The sequence below is a fragment of the Lactuca virosa genome, chromosome 1, assembly GCF_052849685.1.
Source record: "Lactuca virosa cultivar CGN04683 chromosome 1, Lactuca_virosa_CGN04683_v6, whole genome shotgun sequence".
NCBI classification, from domain to species: Eukaryota; Viridiplantae; Streptophyta; class Magnoliopsida; order Asterales; family Asteraceae; genus Lactuca; species Lactuca virosa.
In genome coordinates, this window is record NC_136426.1 from 5,659,844 (window position 1) to 5,676,936 (window position 17,093).

General features: G+C 37.2%; 1 protein-coding gene across 1 annotated transcript; it reads left to right on the forward strand.

Annotated features, from left to right (window-relative positions):
* The first annotated feature begins 12,425 nt into the window (after positions 1 to 12,425).
* LOC145131908 (transcription factor SAC51-like) lies at positions 12,426 to 16,194 on the forward strand. The gene is made up of 4 exons (XM_079066551.1): positions 12,426 to 12,616; positions 13,641 to 14,145; positions 14,409 to 14,550; positions 14,626 to 16,194. Exon 4 carries the CDS (start codon positions 14,644 to 14,646, stop codon positions 15,460 to 15,462), a length of 819 nt encoding a protein of 272 aa, XP_078922677.1. The 5' UTR covers positions 12,426 to 12,616; positions 13,641 to 14,145; positions 14,409 to 14,550; positions 14,626 to 14,643; the 3' UTR covers positions 15,463 to 16,194.
* The last annotated feature ends 899 nt before the right edge of the window (positions 16,195 to 17,093 follow it).

The following is a 17,093-nucleotide window of genomic DNA, read 5'->3' on the forward strand; positions in this document are numbered from 1 at the left end:
AACGGGTCTAAGGCCACAATGCCGGCCCGTTTAGATGTTAGTTGTTCCGGACTACGGTCTGATGCAGGGGCGGTCCCGAGAAGAGTATATGTATGCTTGATGTCTTTGTGATTCATGCACGTTATGTGTTATGTGTTCCGGGGCAAGCCCGATGCTGGGGTTAGCCCGATGCAGATTATATGTTCCGGACTTCGGTCCGATGTCGGGGCGGTCCCGAGAAGTAGTTATGTATGCTTGATGTCTTTGTGATTCATGCATGTTATATGTTATGTGTCGGGGCAAGCCCGATGTATTCTAGTTTATATGTTATATGTTATATGTTCCAGGCTTCGGTCCGATGTCGGTGTAAGCCCGATGCAGGTTATATGATTATGTTATGTGTTATGATATATGTTATGTTGTGTATGTGCCGGGGTAAGCCCGATGCCAGGGCAAGCCCGATGTCGGGGTGAGCCCGATGCCAGACGTAGTCTGATGCCGGGGTAAGCCCGATGCCGGGTAAGCCGATGTCGGGTTCGTCCCGATGCAGTTGGGAGTAGTCCCAAAGTTATGCTATTTGTTATATGACATGTGTATGGTATGTGGTAGTTTGGGGAGACTCACTAAGCTTCGTGCTTATAGTTTTCAGTTTTGGTTTCAGGAACTTCGGCTTTCAAAAGAGGAGCTCGGATGATTGATGTGCACACACCATTTGTTTAGTCTAGGATGTTTATACTCTGATATATTTGACATGTGACTTTGATACATGACTTATGACTTTTATATGATCAGGATATTTATGGTTTTATTAATGGTTTAAAACGAAATTTTAGGGCTGTATTTTTTGGGATGTTTCAGATTAACATCAAGCTACCCTTTGCCACACATTGTCAGTCCCAGATTAGTGTGTAGGTTAACCACACACGCTCCACTAACGACTTAACAAGGTGCAAAGTGTAATTTCATGGATTAACACCATTTTCACATTTTCCTAAAGTAACTAAGATTGGGAATTTAATAAAATTTTAGTTACTTTATATTTATCATTATACTTTTAATGAGGGATAATTAATGTCCTATCCTATCCGTTCGGCTAACGGCCCTCCACCAGTCAAGGAAGCGGTGGGTGAGAGTGGACACCCATTAAACCGACATTTTATAGGCAGTAACCTTATACCCCCCCTTATAGACCGGCTTCGTGAATGAGGCTTACTAACGGTAAGACCGACTTGTCTTATATATATATATATATATATATATATATATATATATATATATATATATATTATTAGACTTATATTATTATAAAGTATAAGAGTAGAATTTTAACTTTTTGAACTCTATGGTTTGGAATTAAAATTTCATTAATGAGACTTTACAAATTCCAAAACTTGAGGGCAAGTTTTGAAACTTGTCAAAACTCTTCATATTCATAACTTATGAGTTTAATGTGTGTTTTATGAAAAGACTCTTGATTTTCCATAACTTGAGGACAAGTTATGGAGTTCATTAAAACATTTAAGAAAAGACTTTTTATTTTTCCATAACTTGAGGACAAGTTATGGAGGTCATCAAATATTATTTAGATCAATTACTAACAACTAAAATTATCATATAAATCAAGACAAATCTAAGTAAACTCATAAACAAGATAATTCCAAGTCAACAATTTACAAGCAAATTTGTTTATCATATAAAACAACAATTTTCTCAAAACTTTGACAATTATATTGTAATTGGATGAGGATAAGCACTACCAAATCGAAAAAAAAACATTTTTAATGATCCAAAACAGTTTGTGGTAGTGTTCCCAATCCAATCCAGGCCAAAAACCTCGAAATTCTGCACACAGAGCCATGGACTCGACGAGTTGATGTTTTACTGAGTGGACTCGTCGAGTCTGTTCATGGACTCGGCGAGTTCATCAGTCATAGGCCAGAAATTCGATTTTTTCAACTTTGAAAATTAGCAAGCATCAAGTATAACAGAAAACAATCCTAGGCTCTGATACCACTGTTGGGTTTTGAGCACTATAACACTCCTAATGTGCACATGCAACCCTAAATGCTTTGGATCTATGTTTTCTCTAATTATACATGCATATTTTCAACTTTCCAAAGCATATATCCTAACTAGCATACAAATTGTCAAATGAACAATACAACTAGTTAGATGACTAACCTCTTAGAAGGACTTGTAGTTCTTGACCTTTGAAATCTTGAGCACCCTAAGTGTGATGCCTCTAATGGTTCACAAACACCAATATGCAAGAGGAGGCTTGAGAGAACAAGTTACTTAGCACAAAATCAACTTCACTCTCTTAGAATGTTGTGTCTTACGATTTTGGCTCTAGGGGGTTTATTTATAGTGTGGAAAATGCTAGGGTTACACTTTGTAAACCCTAATGGCCTTTCATATTACTTAGGATCCATGGGTTAACCTCCATGGATTATCTCATTGGTTTAGCTCATTCTAAATAACCATGGATCATTAGCCCACACTATTAGAATCATTGATTTACACAATCAATCCCCATATATTTAATTAGTCTCTTTTGATCACAAAATTAATTCCAAATTAATTCTTGATCAATACTAATTAAATAATATGATTTCATATTAATATATTATACTTGTAATATATTAATAAATCATAATCACCTTATTCTCAAAAGTCCATCCTATCAAATTGCACTGGTGAAGGCAACCCAAAAGGACCATGCTACAATTGGGTCAAGTACATCCCAGTTATAGTTATGGGCTTAGACACCAAATCCAACAATGAGGACAAGGAAGAAATTCTCGACAAGGAACTCATCGAGATAAACGAAACTACTGCTACCCCCAAAGAAATCACCGAGTATAGGGCTCGACGCAAAGAAGTGACAAAGGTGTTGTGCATCATAGTAGCCACTATGACTCCCGAGCTTCAAAAGTTCTACGATGACTATTGGCCTTATGACATGCACCAAGATTTGATGGAAAAGTACCATCAAAGTGCACGTCAAGAGAGGTATGAGATAGTTGCCTCGTTAATCACGACCAAAATGAAGGATGTAGAGTCCATTACGACCCACTTGCAAAGAATGCAAAGGTATGTGGATTGTTTGCTCAAGTTGAATGTCAGTTTTGACGAAGAGTTGGTGATTGATATTATTCTCCACTCTTTGCCTTCTTGTTATGATCAGTTCAAGATGACTTATCATATGAACAAGGAGGAAGTCACCTTGAGCAGACTTCAAGGGTTGTTAAGAACTGTTGAAATTGGCTTGAAAGGCAAAGCTGTCGCATCAACTCCTACTCCTGCTGCCCCTGTCTTGGCTATTGGGCAAAGGAAAGGGAAGAAAAGGAAAGCTCCTTCTAAGAGCCACAAGGGAAAGTCTCATGATGGTTCTTCTTCAAGTGGAACAAAAGGTGGTTCTGCTGCTCCCTCGTCTAATCCAAAAGATGCAAAGTGCTTCCACTGTCATGAAAAGGGGCATTGGAAACGAAGTTACCCGAAGTATCTGCAAGACATCAAGGATGGAAAGATAAATCCCACCTTCGCAGGTATTTACACTATTCAATCTAATAACTCATCACATGCTAGTTCTTGGGTCCTTGACACAGGATGTGGTTTTCACATTTGTTCTGATTTGCAGTGTCTAAGAAGAAGTAGGGATGTGGAACACGGGAATATGAACTTGATCATGGGGAATAGGAAAGCGTCGTCTGCCACCAAGATTGGAGTTTATTCTCTACTGCTTAGTAGTGGGTTAGGTTTAGAGTTGAATAATTGTTTCTACTCTTCAGAAATGACAAGGAATATTATTTCATTTCATGGTTTGTATAAACAAGGTTTTAGATTTTCATTTAATAATGAAATTGGTTCTATTAATGCTTTCCTTAATGGTACTTTGTATTTTGAAGCATTGCCTTGTAATGGTATATATGAAACTGTGATGGTTGTAGACGACTTAGGAAATAATGTATTGCATATTGATTCGTCCAATGGTTGGGACAAGGCATGCTTGTGGCATTGTCTTCTTGGACATGTCAACGAGAAGCGCATAGCCCAACTCCAAAAGGATGGAGTATTGGAGTCATTTGACCTTAGGTCCGATGACATGTGCGAGTCTTGTTTACTTGGAAATATGACTAAGTCACCCTTCACTGGCACTTATGAAAGGGCGAGGGATTATTGGATCTTATACACACCGATGTATGTAGGCCCCTTAGATCCACCACAAGGGATGCAAATCGCTTCTATGTGACTTTTACCGATGATTATAGCAGATATGGTTATATCTACTTAATCAAGCATAAGTCAGAAACTTTTGAAAAATTCAAAGAGTTTAAGAAAGAAGTGGAGAATCAATTGGCCAGGAAAATAAAGATGCTCCGATCCGATCGAGGTGGTTAGTATCTTAGTATCGAGTTCCACGACTATCTTAAGGAATGTGGAATTGTTTCATAATTGACGCCGCCTAGGACACCGCAGCTGAATGGTGTGGCTGAGAGGCGCAATCGAACTTTGTTGGACATGGTTCGTTCCATGATGAGTCGAGCTTCGTTACCTATCTCATTTTGGGGGTATGCCTTAGAGATTGCCGCCCATATCCTTAATCTAGTCCCAACTAAGAAGGTTGCCAAAACACCTCACGAGATGTGGACAAGGAAGGTTACCTCGTTGGCACATATCAAGGTTTGGGGTTGCGAGGCTTTCGTAAGACGAGAGACTCACGACAAGCTTGAACCTCATAGTGAGCGATGTATTTTCATCGGCTACCCGCAAAAGTCCTTTGGATATCTCTTCTATAGACCGAGTGACAATGTTATCTTCGTTGCGAGGAGAGGGGTTTTCTGAGAGAGAGAGAGAGAGAGAGAGAGAGAGAACTCATATACCAAGAGGACAGTGGGAGGCAAATTGACCTTGAAGAGATTCAAGAATCAAGTGATGAAGGAACCTCAAACACTAGCGCTCAACCCGAGGAGGAAACTCCTGTTGAACCAATTGACGAATCCGTACCTCTTAGACGTTCCAGTAGAGTTAGTGTTCCGCCCATATTATATGGTTTCCATATAACTGCTGAGGGTGATACGTTTATTAGTGATAGTACACTAATAAATATGGATGAACCTAACAATTACAAGGAAGCCATGGCAAGCCCAGAGTTTGCAAAGTGGAAAGAGGCGATAGACAGCGAGATTCAGTCCATGTATGACAACCAAGTTTGGAACTTGGTTGACAATGTACCAGGTCGTAAGATGGTCGGGTGCAAGTGGATCTTCAAGAAGAAGACCGATATGGATGGGAAAGTACACACATTCAAGGCACGACTGGTTGCGAAGGGCTTCACTCAAACTCCGGGGGTTGACTATGACGAGACCTTCTCACCAGTAGCCAAGATCAAGTCTATAAGGGTTATACTGGCCATAGCTTCATTTTATGATTATGAAATATGGCAGATGGACGTCGAAACCGCTTTCCTTAATGGGAAGTTGGCTGAGGATGTTTACATGAATCAGCCAGAAGGTTTTGTAGATGTGAAGTACCCGAATAGAGTGTATAAGCTTGAGAAATCCATCTATGGATTGAAACAAGCGTCTCGCAGATGAAATCTTTGTTTCGATGAGAAAGTCAAAGAGTTTGGTTTTTCGAGAAGCGAGGATGAGTCCTGCGTATATGTCAAAGCTAGTGGGAGTATAGTTAGCTTCTTAGTGTTGTATGTGGATGACATATTACTCATAGGAAACGACGTCCCAACCTTGCAGGAGGTTAAGACCTGGCTTGGGAAGTGTTTTGCTATGAAGGACCTCGGAGAAGCTTCCTATATTCTAGGGATAAGGATATTAAGAAATAAGAGCAAGAGACTAATAAGACTTAGTCAAAGTACTTACTTGGATAAAGTGCTGAAACGTTTTAGCATGGAGAATTCCAAGAAAGGGGAGTTACCAATCCAAAGCAATACCAAGTTGAGTAAGACTCAAAGCCCGTGTACCGATGCTGAGATAGCGGAAATGAGTCGAGTGCCATATGCTTCCGCTGTTGGCTCGATCATGTACGCTATGACGTGTACTCGCCCTGATGTGGCTTTTGCGCTGAGCATGGTTAGCCGATATCAAGGGAATCCTGGTAGAGCTCACTGGATAGCAGTAAAGAACATTCTTAAGTATCTGCGAAGGACGAAGGACTGGGTCATCGTACATGGTGGAAATGAAGACTTGAGAGTGACAGGGTATAATGATGCCAGTTTTCAGACCGACAGAGATAACTTCCGCTCTTAGTCGGGCTGGGTATTTACCCTGAATGGAGGAGCAGTAACTTAGAAAAGTTCCAAGCAGGAAACTGAAGCTGAATTAACGTGTGAATCAGAGTACATAGCAGCGAGCGAAGCATCAAAGGAGGCGATATCGTTGAAGAACTTCATTGGAGACCTCGGAGTTGTACCAGCCATAAAGGAGCCTATGAAGATTTTCTGCGATAACGAAGGAGCGGTTGCCTTAACCAAGGAACCGAGGGATCATGGGAGATCCAGGCACATCGACATAAAATACTACTTCATCATACATCGCGTAGAAGAGGGGCTCCTAGTAGTAAAGAAGGTATCGTCAGAAGAGAATCTTGTGGATCCCCTTACGAAGGGTCTAAGTAGGGTTAAGCTCTTACAGCATGCGAGGAGCATTGGTGTGAAGGATGATATTAGTTTTAGTGATTAGATAGTTGTTTAGAAACATGTAATAGATAAAATGTAATTGCCATTTGATGATTGAATAAATGAGTTTTATTTATGAGTAACGTTACTATCTTGTGTCAATTGTTTACTATTGTTTCATTTTGCATGTGTTGACTTCCAGAATAATATGATTATTCGAATTATCCACAGTCTATCATAATTTGGAAGTAGGCTATGAGGTTAGACTGTCATGAATTGGCTTGTAGATTGTCTAAGTGTTTAGACATAGCAAAGGTTTGCTGCAACGTTCATGAGTGCTCTTGAAATAAGATTTGAGTATTGGATTAAACCCACGCTCATATGAATCACTTCATGGAATTTATCACGAGTGATTGTGAGACGATAATATCATATAGTCTTTAAACCGAGACATATGAGTTGTTGTTTACAAGTTGGTTGTGCATTGATGATGCGTAAACGCATTGTTGTGTGTGATTTGATGAGTAAATTGAGCAAGCATATGAGTCGAAGTTTATCCGTTCCTTTTACCTAATGAGGGATAAAAGCGATATTTGTGGGCCCCTCGATGATTTAGTGATGACAACCCTAAGCACTTGGCCAAGCCTGGACTGATTTGATTTGTTCAATTAGTCAGTCGTCATAAATCGGAAATCGGGAAACAACACATGGACAAAGAGAATGATTAAAATCCATGTCTCAGTCCATACGATATCTTGTATAATGGAGGAATATATGATCCCTTATCTAAAGGACGCGTTACTGATAAGATCAGAGTTCGACAACGGCTTTTGAGAGCTATGATTGCTAATCGGATTTTGAAGTTGTGCTTGCAATTATAGTTATTAGACTTATCCAAGTGGGAGACTATTGGATTAGGTGTCTAAGCCCATAACTATAATTGGTATGTACTTGACCCAATAGTAGCATGGTCCTTTTGGGTTGCCTTCACCAGAACAATTTGATAGGATGGATATTTGAGAAAGAGGTTATTTGTGATTTATTAATATATTATAAGTATAATATATTAATTAAGAAATCATATTTAATTGGTATTGATCAGGAATTAATTTGGAATTAATTTAGTGATCAAAAGAGACTAATTAAATTAACGGGGACTGATTAGGTAAATCAGTAATACATATAGTTTGGGCTAATGATCCATGTTGATTAGGATGGACTAATTCTATGTGGGAGTCCATGAAGAGTTAGTCCAAAGGGCTTATCATATGGATTATTGGATTAAAAGCCTAAGGAAGTGAATTAGGGTTTATAAGTTGAAACCCTAGGAATTCCACACTATATATGTAACCCCTAACACTCCAAAATGGTACCTAATCGTTCCAAGAAGAACCGTAACCGATTTTGTGTACTCCTAGCCTCTCTCTCATTATCATCCATTTGTTCATGGTGTTTGTGATACATTAGAGGCATCACATTTGAGGTGCTAAGCTCTTGAAAGGCCAAGAACTACAAGCTACACTAAGAGGTATTCATATAACTAGTTTTTATGTTGTATATCTCCAATTGCATGCTAGCTAGGGTATATTCTTTGGAAAAATGAAATTGCATGTATAATGAGAGAAAACTTAGATCCAAAGCATCTTGGGTTGTATGTGCACCATATGAGTGTTATAGTGCTCAAAACCCAACAATAGTAACCTTCCTAGTGTTGTATGTTGATGACATACTCCTTATAGGAAACGACATTCCAACTTTGCAATAAGTTAAGTCTTGGCTTGGAAAGTGTTTCCCTATGAAGGATCTAGGAGAGGCTGCCTATATCCTAGGGATAAGGATTCCATATTTGGAATATGAGTAAAAGACTAATTGGACTTAGTCAGAGTACATATTTGGATAAAGTGTTAAAATGGTTTAGCATTGAGAATTCCAAGAAAGGAGAGTTGCCTATCCAGAGCAATACCAAACTGAGTAAGACTCAGAGTCCGAGTATTAATGCTGAGATAGCAGAAATGAGTCGAGTTCCATATGCTTCTGCCGTTGGATCGATCATGTATGATATGCCATGTACTCGCCCTGATGTGGCTTTTGCTTTGAGTATGGTTAGTCGATATCAGGGAAATCTGGGTAGAGCTCATTGGATAGCAGTTAAGAATATTCTTAAGTATCTGCGAAGAACTAAGGAATGGGTCCTTGTGCTTGGTGGCAGTGATGACTTGAGAGTAACCGGGTATAGTAACGCCAGTTTTCAGACAGACAGAGACAACTTTCGTTCTCAGTCTGGCTGAGTATTTACCCTTAATGGAGGAGCAATAACTTGGAAAAGTTCCAAGAAGGAGACTGTGGCTGATTCTACTTGTGAATCAGAGTATATAGCGGCAAGCGAAGCATCGAAGGAGGCTATATGATTGAAGAACTTCATCGGAGACCTTGAAGTTGTGCCAACCATAAAGGAGCTAATGGAGATTTTCTGTGATAATGAAGGAGTGGTTGCCTTAACCAAGGAACCAAGAGATCAAGGAAGATTTAGACGTATCGACAGAAAATACCACTTTATCAGACATAGAGTAGAAGAAGGAAACCTCCTCGTGAAGAGTGTATCATCAGAAGAGAATCTTGCAGATCCCCTCACAAAGGGTCTGAGTAGGGTTAAGCACGTTCAACATGCAAGGAGCATTGGTATGAAGGATGATAGTAGTTTTAGTTGTTAGATAGATATTTAGAAACTTGTAACAAATAAATGTAATTAGCATTCGATGAATAAATAATGGAGATTTGTTTATGAGTATTGTTTACTATCTTTTGTCAATTGTTTATTATTGTATTTCATTTTGCATGTTTAACTTCCCGAATAATTGGATTATTCAAACATCCACAGTCGATCATACTTTTGGAAGCAAGTATAAATCAAGATTGTCATGAATTGGACTGTAGATTGTCTAAGTGTTTTAGACATAGCAAAGGTTTGCTGCAGTATTCATGAGTACTTTTAAAATGGGGATTTAAGTATTGGATTAACCCACGCTCAGGGAATTACTTCATGGAATTTATCACGAGTAATTCTGAGACGATAATATCTTATAACCTATAAACGGAGATATATGAGTTGTTGTTTACGAGTTAGTTGTGCATTGATGATACGCAAACACATCAGTAACTTAATGTTATAAAGCGTATTGTTGTGCTTGATTGATGAATAAATAGTACAAGCATATAAGTCAAAGTTTATATGTTCCTTTTCCCCAATGGGAAAAAGCGATATCTTGGCCCTCGATGATTTGGTGTTGATTTATGTGTTGGGCCCGACCATGACTAAATTGATGTGTTCGATTGTAGTTCTTTGTCATTACAAATCGGAAATCGAGAAACAAATGATTGGACAATGAGATTGATTCAGTTCCATTTCATTTGTCCACATGATATCTTGCAGAACGGAGGATTATATGATCACTTATCTTAGGACACATTACTGACTAGGTCAGAGTTCGACAACGACTTTGAGGGCTACAATTTGCGAATCATTTTTTTGAAGTTATACTGGAAATTATAGTTATTAAACTTATCTAAGTGGGAAACTGTTGGATTATGTCTCTAAGCCCATAACTATAATTGGTATATACTTGAATTGATATTAACACAGTCCTTTTGGGTTGCCTTCATACTAGCAACTAGACATGATGATTGATTGAGAAAGAGGAAAAATTTATTAATTTGATTAATAAATTGAAATGAATGATTTATTAATGTATTATGGAAATAATATATTAATTATAAATCATATTATTTAATTAATAGTTAATCAAAAATTAATTGAAATTAATTTTGGGATTAATTGAATTAATGAAAAATGCAGGGGCTGTTTGGTAATTTATTGATAGTGATGAAGAAGCTCTAGAACCCTCCTAAAGAGGCTTGGACGAGAACCTTCTAGAGAAGCTCTAGAATTTTCATCCAAGGGCTTATGAATGGAAGGTTTAAGGCGTGCTTGGTCCTTAAGCAAAGCAATTAGGGTTTCCTACTCTTAACCCTAGCTTTGACTCTAAGTCACCTCATTATATAAAGACCCATACCCTTGATGAATTCGGCCACTAGAAACCCTAGAGAGTTGTAGCCGAAATTTGAAGCATCCTCCTCCCTCTCATATCTCATCCTCTTGCTAAGTGTGTTTGTGATTCATTAGAGGTATTACACTTGTGATACTTGCTCTCAAGCTTCAAGATCTACAAGGATTTGGATTGATTTTACAATATAACAATCAAATGTATGTTTCATAAACCTTTATTTTATGATTTTCGATTATTATCTATAGATCTAGGGTTTGCATGTTGTTGTTCATATGGTATGTTCAATTAGAGAAGAAATAGATCTTTTTAGGGTTGCATGCACACAGAAGATTGTATGTTATGCTAAAACCCATCAGTTCATGGGTTGACGGGTCAAATTCAGGTTCATGGGTCAGATTCAGGTTCGTAGGTTCGTCGGTCAGATTTGGGTAGGCGGGTTCATCGGTCAAATTCGGGTTCGTGGGTCATATTCCATAAATAAAATTAATAATTAAACATGAATAAATTTCATAAATTTAAAAAGATGCAAACTTATCCTAAGTTTAGAAAACTCAAGTCTCAAACATCCAAATGAAAATTTAAAACATTCATGCAAACATGTTCAAACTAGAACATTGATACAAATATAGATAAATCTAGTCGTTCATCAATGTCGTCGTATGCGTATAAGGCTAAAGGGAAAAGACTTATTCGATTTTGTCTTTATGAGATTATTTAGGGAAAACATGGTGAAAATGGTTAACAGGTTAAGGGTCATGTGTCAATAACCGTAAGGAAGATAAAGATCAGATCCTATTTAATAGAATACTACTTAATACATTTATAAAGTATATAATTTTTTTATTAAAATCCTAAACGGGTTGGCGGGTCAACCCGTATGTTTTTTGGCAAACCTATATACGACCCGTTTAATAAACGGGTTAGCGAGTTGAAAAACTAAACACAAACCCGTTTATCTTCGCGTCGTGTCGATGATTGTCAGGCCTAGACCAAAACCAATAAGAAAATGTAATTTTGGAGGATTGGGGAACCATCAAAAAATTTTAGATCAAAACCACGAAATTATAACAATTTTTACAATTTTGTCAAGTTTTTTTTCCTTACCAGTGACACGTGTTATATCTACAATTTGCATCGTAGAAACTCAGATTTTAACCTGGGTAATTTCGGGCGTGTTTGGCACTGAGCGTTTGAGAGCTTTTAGCTTTTAGCTTTTGACAAGACGTTCCAGTTTAAACAAGAAACTTCGTTTGACAGTACGGACATTTAACTTTTAATTTAAATAAAACGCTCCAAATCTAAAAGCTACTTTATGTAGCGTTTAACAAAACGCTACTGAGCTTTTGAAATCAATTTCTATAATCCTTAAAAATATATTTATATATTTACTTATTTTTAAAAAAAATTATCATTTTATGTAATTTTATATATTTTAAAAGCTTCCGGCTAATTTTACCAAATATTCATATAACAAATAATAGTTACAACTGCCGGCTATCCGCTAGCAGGTATTTTAGTAGCTTCTGCTAACATCTATTTTTACCAAATTGCATGTAAAATATATCTACTTTTACCCTATTCATCGTTTATGTATAAAGGTTAAAAACCGTATGGACCCACTTCCAACCGAAAACGGGGTCAAAATTATGAAACACCCGTACATGATTATAGAGTAATAAATGCACCCGCACCGAAGCGTGCGAATCGCACGTACCAAAATACAACAGATACTTCTTCTTCTCCCTGCACGCGCGGGGGTCAAGGACATTGATGTCTATATAACTTTTTACGACTCTCTCTCTCACACACACCTTACCCTATCCATCACTCTCTTTACGTCTCTTCCTGCTCGGATCTTCCTTTTTCAGCAGATTTTGTTACTGGGGTTTGCAAATTATCGTGTTTGGGATTTGGATTGGATTTTCAAGATTGTTGTCAGGTAAATTTCTCTCTCCCGGTTTTTTGTTTTTACTGTTTGTTGATCCTCTATTGGGTTGTGGAGATCAATCGATTTGGGAAATAGGTTTTCTCTCTAATGATCTGTTTTCTGATGAACGTTCATTCTGTTTTTCTCTTCAATGTCTCCCAATTCTCTCGTTGGCTTCTCGATTTTGAAGATTAATCGATAGCAGGTTTCTGATTTCAGCCAAAAGTTCTCTCTCACTTTCTGTTCTCCGATGAACATTATTTGTTCTGTTTCATATTTATTTTTATATGGTCCGGTTCTCTCCTTGAAGACTAGGAAATATAAGAATTGGGTCGGGATGTAAGTTCTAATGAATCTCCATCTTGTCTTTATGTTATTCTTCTGATCATTTTGTAGGTTTTGAAGAGCAATCAATTCGGTAATTATGTTTTGAGACTTGTTCAAATTTCACTCTCATTTTCCTGATTTTCTGGTGAAATTCATCGTTTAGTTTACTTTCATCCAGTTTGTTTGGTTTCTGGGTTTCCAAGATAACCCAATTTGGGATCTGGGTTTTAATTTCTGGGAACTTTTTCTATCCATTTTCGGTTTTTAAAAGTCAGGATCGCTGTATTTTTGGAATTAACCGAGTTTCATTACTACTAGAACCATACATGTTTTAAATCCAAGCTTATTATTTCTTGTAATTGATCTCTGATCATTGCTGTATTTAGTATGAAATATGCAGTTTATATGCTATCAGTTCTTCAAAGGGAATAAATCTTTGTATGCATGTTTTAGTTTTCAACAAGTTTCTTTTAGTGTAACTTTGTTGTTTTACATGAAATTATTTAAAAAGGCCTTGAAACACGCTGAAAACAAACGGGTAAAGTTACTGGCAGAAGCCAGTAACTTTAGATGTTGATTTGAATCGGTTAAGAAATTGATTAAAGCTATATATGCAATTTTACATATTTCTTACTTGTTTCATCGTCGGGATCTTAATCATAATTACTTATTCACTTCTACTATGTCTTCTTGTTATGTTTCTTTACAGTCGATTTTCTGTTCTCGAATATTCAAACAGCTAAGAGGTCAAACACAGCATGCGGTGGTGTAGCTTATCTGTAGACGTTTATCGTAAAGTCATCTCCCTCAATCTCTACTGTCGCGTGATTCTGTAGTATTTAAACCTTGGAATCCCCATCAAATCAGTAAATTAGTATTAACATCTCCCTTTAAAAATCGTTAAATTTCTCCATGGGAACTAATCTTTTTGTCGTCATCCCCTGCTACTGCCGTTGGATTAGCTGAACCAACCCCGATCCCGTTCTTTAATCTTGACCAAGATTGAATCTTTTTGGTGTTGATTTGTTTGGGTCATCGTTGTTGAGATCTTTTGTGGGGGTAAAAATTCATACAAAGGTTTGCAAGTAGTTATGGTGTGTCAATCTGCCGGCCAAACAAGATTCCGGGCGTTGAAACACGAAAATGGAATTGATGGGAGTGCCACCATAGTTGTTAAAGTTATTGCATGCTTTCAACCTCTCCAAGATTGTCAGGTTTGTTATGATTATATATTGTTTCCAGAATTTATATATTTCTTACCATGGTTAGTTAAATGCAAAATGAAGAAAAAAAAAGCAAAATATTTCAATTGATTTGTTTATTATATTTATAGCATCCTAGTGTGTTTCAATTTTCAAATACAAAACAATTCCGGATAGATTTTTTAATGTAAGATGTCGTAATAAAAAAGAATGTAAGTTGTAAATCTTTTAATAAATGAATCTAATCTTGTATTGTTGTGTATGTTGTTTTCCAGGCTGAGTATTTCCGACATTTGCTTAAACCTGTAACGTAGTTCTGTTTTTCCACTTCGTGATCAAGCTGGCATTTTTTTATTTCATCGTTATTAAAGTTTTTCAGAAATCTTTATATACGCACGTGACACTGTTCATCTCCTGGTAAGTTTCTTGATCTAAAAATTTAATAATCTTTTATCATATTCATATGCTTATTGTTATCATAACATGTTGTAGGTGACAAACTTTGGTTAAATGGAGAAGGGTTTTGAATCCTGGTTTCAAAGCCAACAAATCGATCCAAATTTGTCGAGTGCTCCCGGTTTCCGGCACCGGATTAACATTCCATCTTTGGGGAACATGCTTTCACCTTACGGAAACCCCCCGGAATTCGCAATTCCAGCCAGCAAACCGGAACAACTTCCTGAACCTGTACAGAAGAAGTTTCTAGTGTTTGATCAATCGAATGATCGGACCACGCTGATTTACAGCTCGATTCCGATTCCGTACCACCTCCCGGAACCACAATTCACCTTTGAAATGAAAAATGAGGATTTGGTTATGGAAAAACACAAGGATACCCGTTCTTCGGATTCGTTTCATGAGGATACAGAAGAGCTCAAGGCATTGCTATATTCTGATGACGACGGAATCGATGATTCCGAAGACGAGGATGAACAGAGTACCGGGCATTCCCCGGTGATGGGGTTCGGTAGCCATGAATGGCTTGAAGAAGTAGCGAGTTCGATGGATTGTAGGAAACGCCGGAAACTGGATTCCGGAGAGTATGATGCGGTTTCCCTTGAGGACACAGCAAGCTCCGGTGTTAATTGCTCCGGTGAGGCGGAGCTCAGTAGCTGCGGGAATAATGGCGGGAATGGGGTGGCGGATGTGGAATCAGGGGGTAAGAGGTTAAGAAAAGAGAAAGTGAGGGAGACTATAAGTGTTCTTCAGAATCTGATTCCTGGTGGTGGGAGGAATGGGAAGGATGCCATGGTAATTCTTGATGAAGCCATTAATTACTTGAGAATTTTGAAGGTGAAAGCTAAAGCCTTGGGGCTTGATTCTCTCTGAATGCATCGTGCATTAAGAGTTGCACGTTGATCTAGCTAAGCTAGCTTTGGTTGGGGATAAAGGGGGCTGTTTTTAAAAAAAAAAAAAAAAATTTACTTTATTCAAGATTGTGTCTACTGGTGTGTTTTGCGTGTAAAAAAGAGGATAAGACGAGGGAAAATTGCAGTTGGAATGGAATGGAATTTGAAATCTTTTGTGAAGATAAGTTTTGGTTTCCTGAAATCCTGATGATGATGATGATGGTTGATGGTAAAAAAAGATTTAGGCTTTATGTAAAATCTCTTGTTGCCAGTGAGTGTACAACTTTTACTCCGTGAAGCACACAATTAATTCAGTCGTTGCAAAATCATTGTCATTGATTTTTGCTTAAAAAGAAAAGACTCAAAAGAGAGATGTGTATTGCTTTTTCTGAGATTGTGTGAAAGAAGGGGTAATTTGGTACTTGGGATTTGACTTGTTGTGGGGTTGGAATGAGAAAATTGAAAGCAGGTTTGAATTGATACCCATCCATCAAGGCGTTCTCAAGTATTATCTAGGATTTTGTTGGTAATGATTCTCCATGGGTCTATAAAAAGGTTAAAGAAAAACCGAATCTGATAGTCAAGTACAACTTTTACTGCATGGGGTACAAATTTTAAAGACTTTTGTATGATTTATGATCGAATATGGCCAAGTTTGTAGTAATGTACAACTTTGATTTAATGAAGGAATGAGGTACAAACTTGAAGCCTAGGGTAAGAATTTTCTTATTGTATTATTATTGTACAACTTTTATTGCAAGTATTTTCTTGGATCATTGATGAGAGACTAATTCTTTTACAGAGGCTAGAAAGAAAAATGCTAGATAATTAAGTACAAGTTTTATGGCATATGGTACAACATTGAAAGCATGTGGTACAAGTTTAACATGTGAAAAGGAGTGATGTGTGTTTTTGGGTGTTTGTGTGTGTGGATGAGAAAGCAAGAAAGTGACTTTTGATTCTTGAATTAAAGAGACGAGGGACTCATGAAATGGGAAGCTTGCATGCCTGGTTGGTGACTCAGATGGGACCCAAAACTCACTTCAAAGTCTCCCTTTCACTTCTCTGGCTCTGGTTCAACTTCAAAGGGTAATCATCAATTAATGGTGGTTTTTTCTAGTGGACAAATTGCGTTTAATGATAACATGCATGTTAGTTGGTTTTATCGAAAACATTAATATTATTAGGTTTTTAGTTTTATTTAGAGATAATGACATAAAAACCTTTAAGTTTGGTAAAAATATACAAATTTATTCTTTTGATGATTTTAGGTTTACTAAAGCGGATGTTTGCAACTATTTTTTTTTTCAATTTTATTCTTTTGTTTATTTATGATTATTTAAAGCCTTTATACTTGTCAGAAATGTTTGGTTTTATTATTTTTAAAGCCTTTATGCTTTGACATAAATGTTTGGTTTTATCATTTTTTCTGGTTCATAAAAGTCCTTATATTTTGTTTTATGATTCATTAAAGCTCTTAAGTTTAGGACAAATATTCGATTTTAAATTCGATTTTACGAGGTAATCTGCAAATTCGGTAAAATTGAAAAAAAAAGGTTACAAGCATCCAACTTTAATGAACCAAAAATACACAAAATGATAAATTTGCAT

What these genes read in the sequence shown, in the direction of transcription:
- LOC145131908 (XM_079066551.1), top strand. Translation starts at nt 14,644, where the DNA reads ATGGAGAAGGGTTTTGAATCCTGGTTTCAAAGCCAACAAATCGATCCA.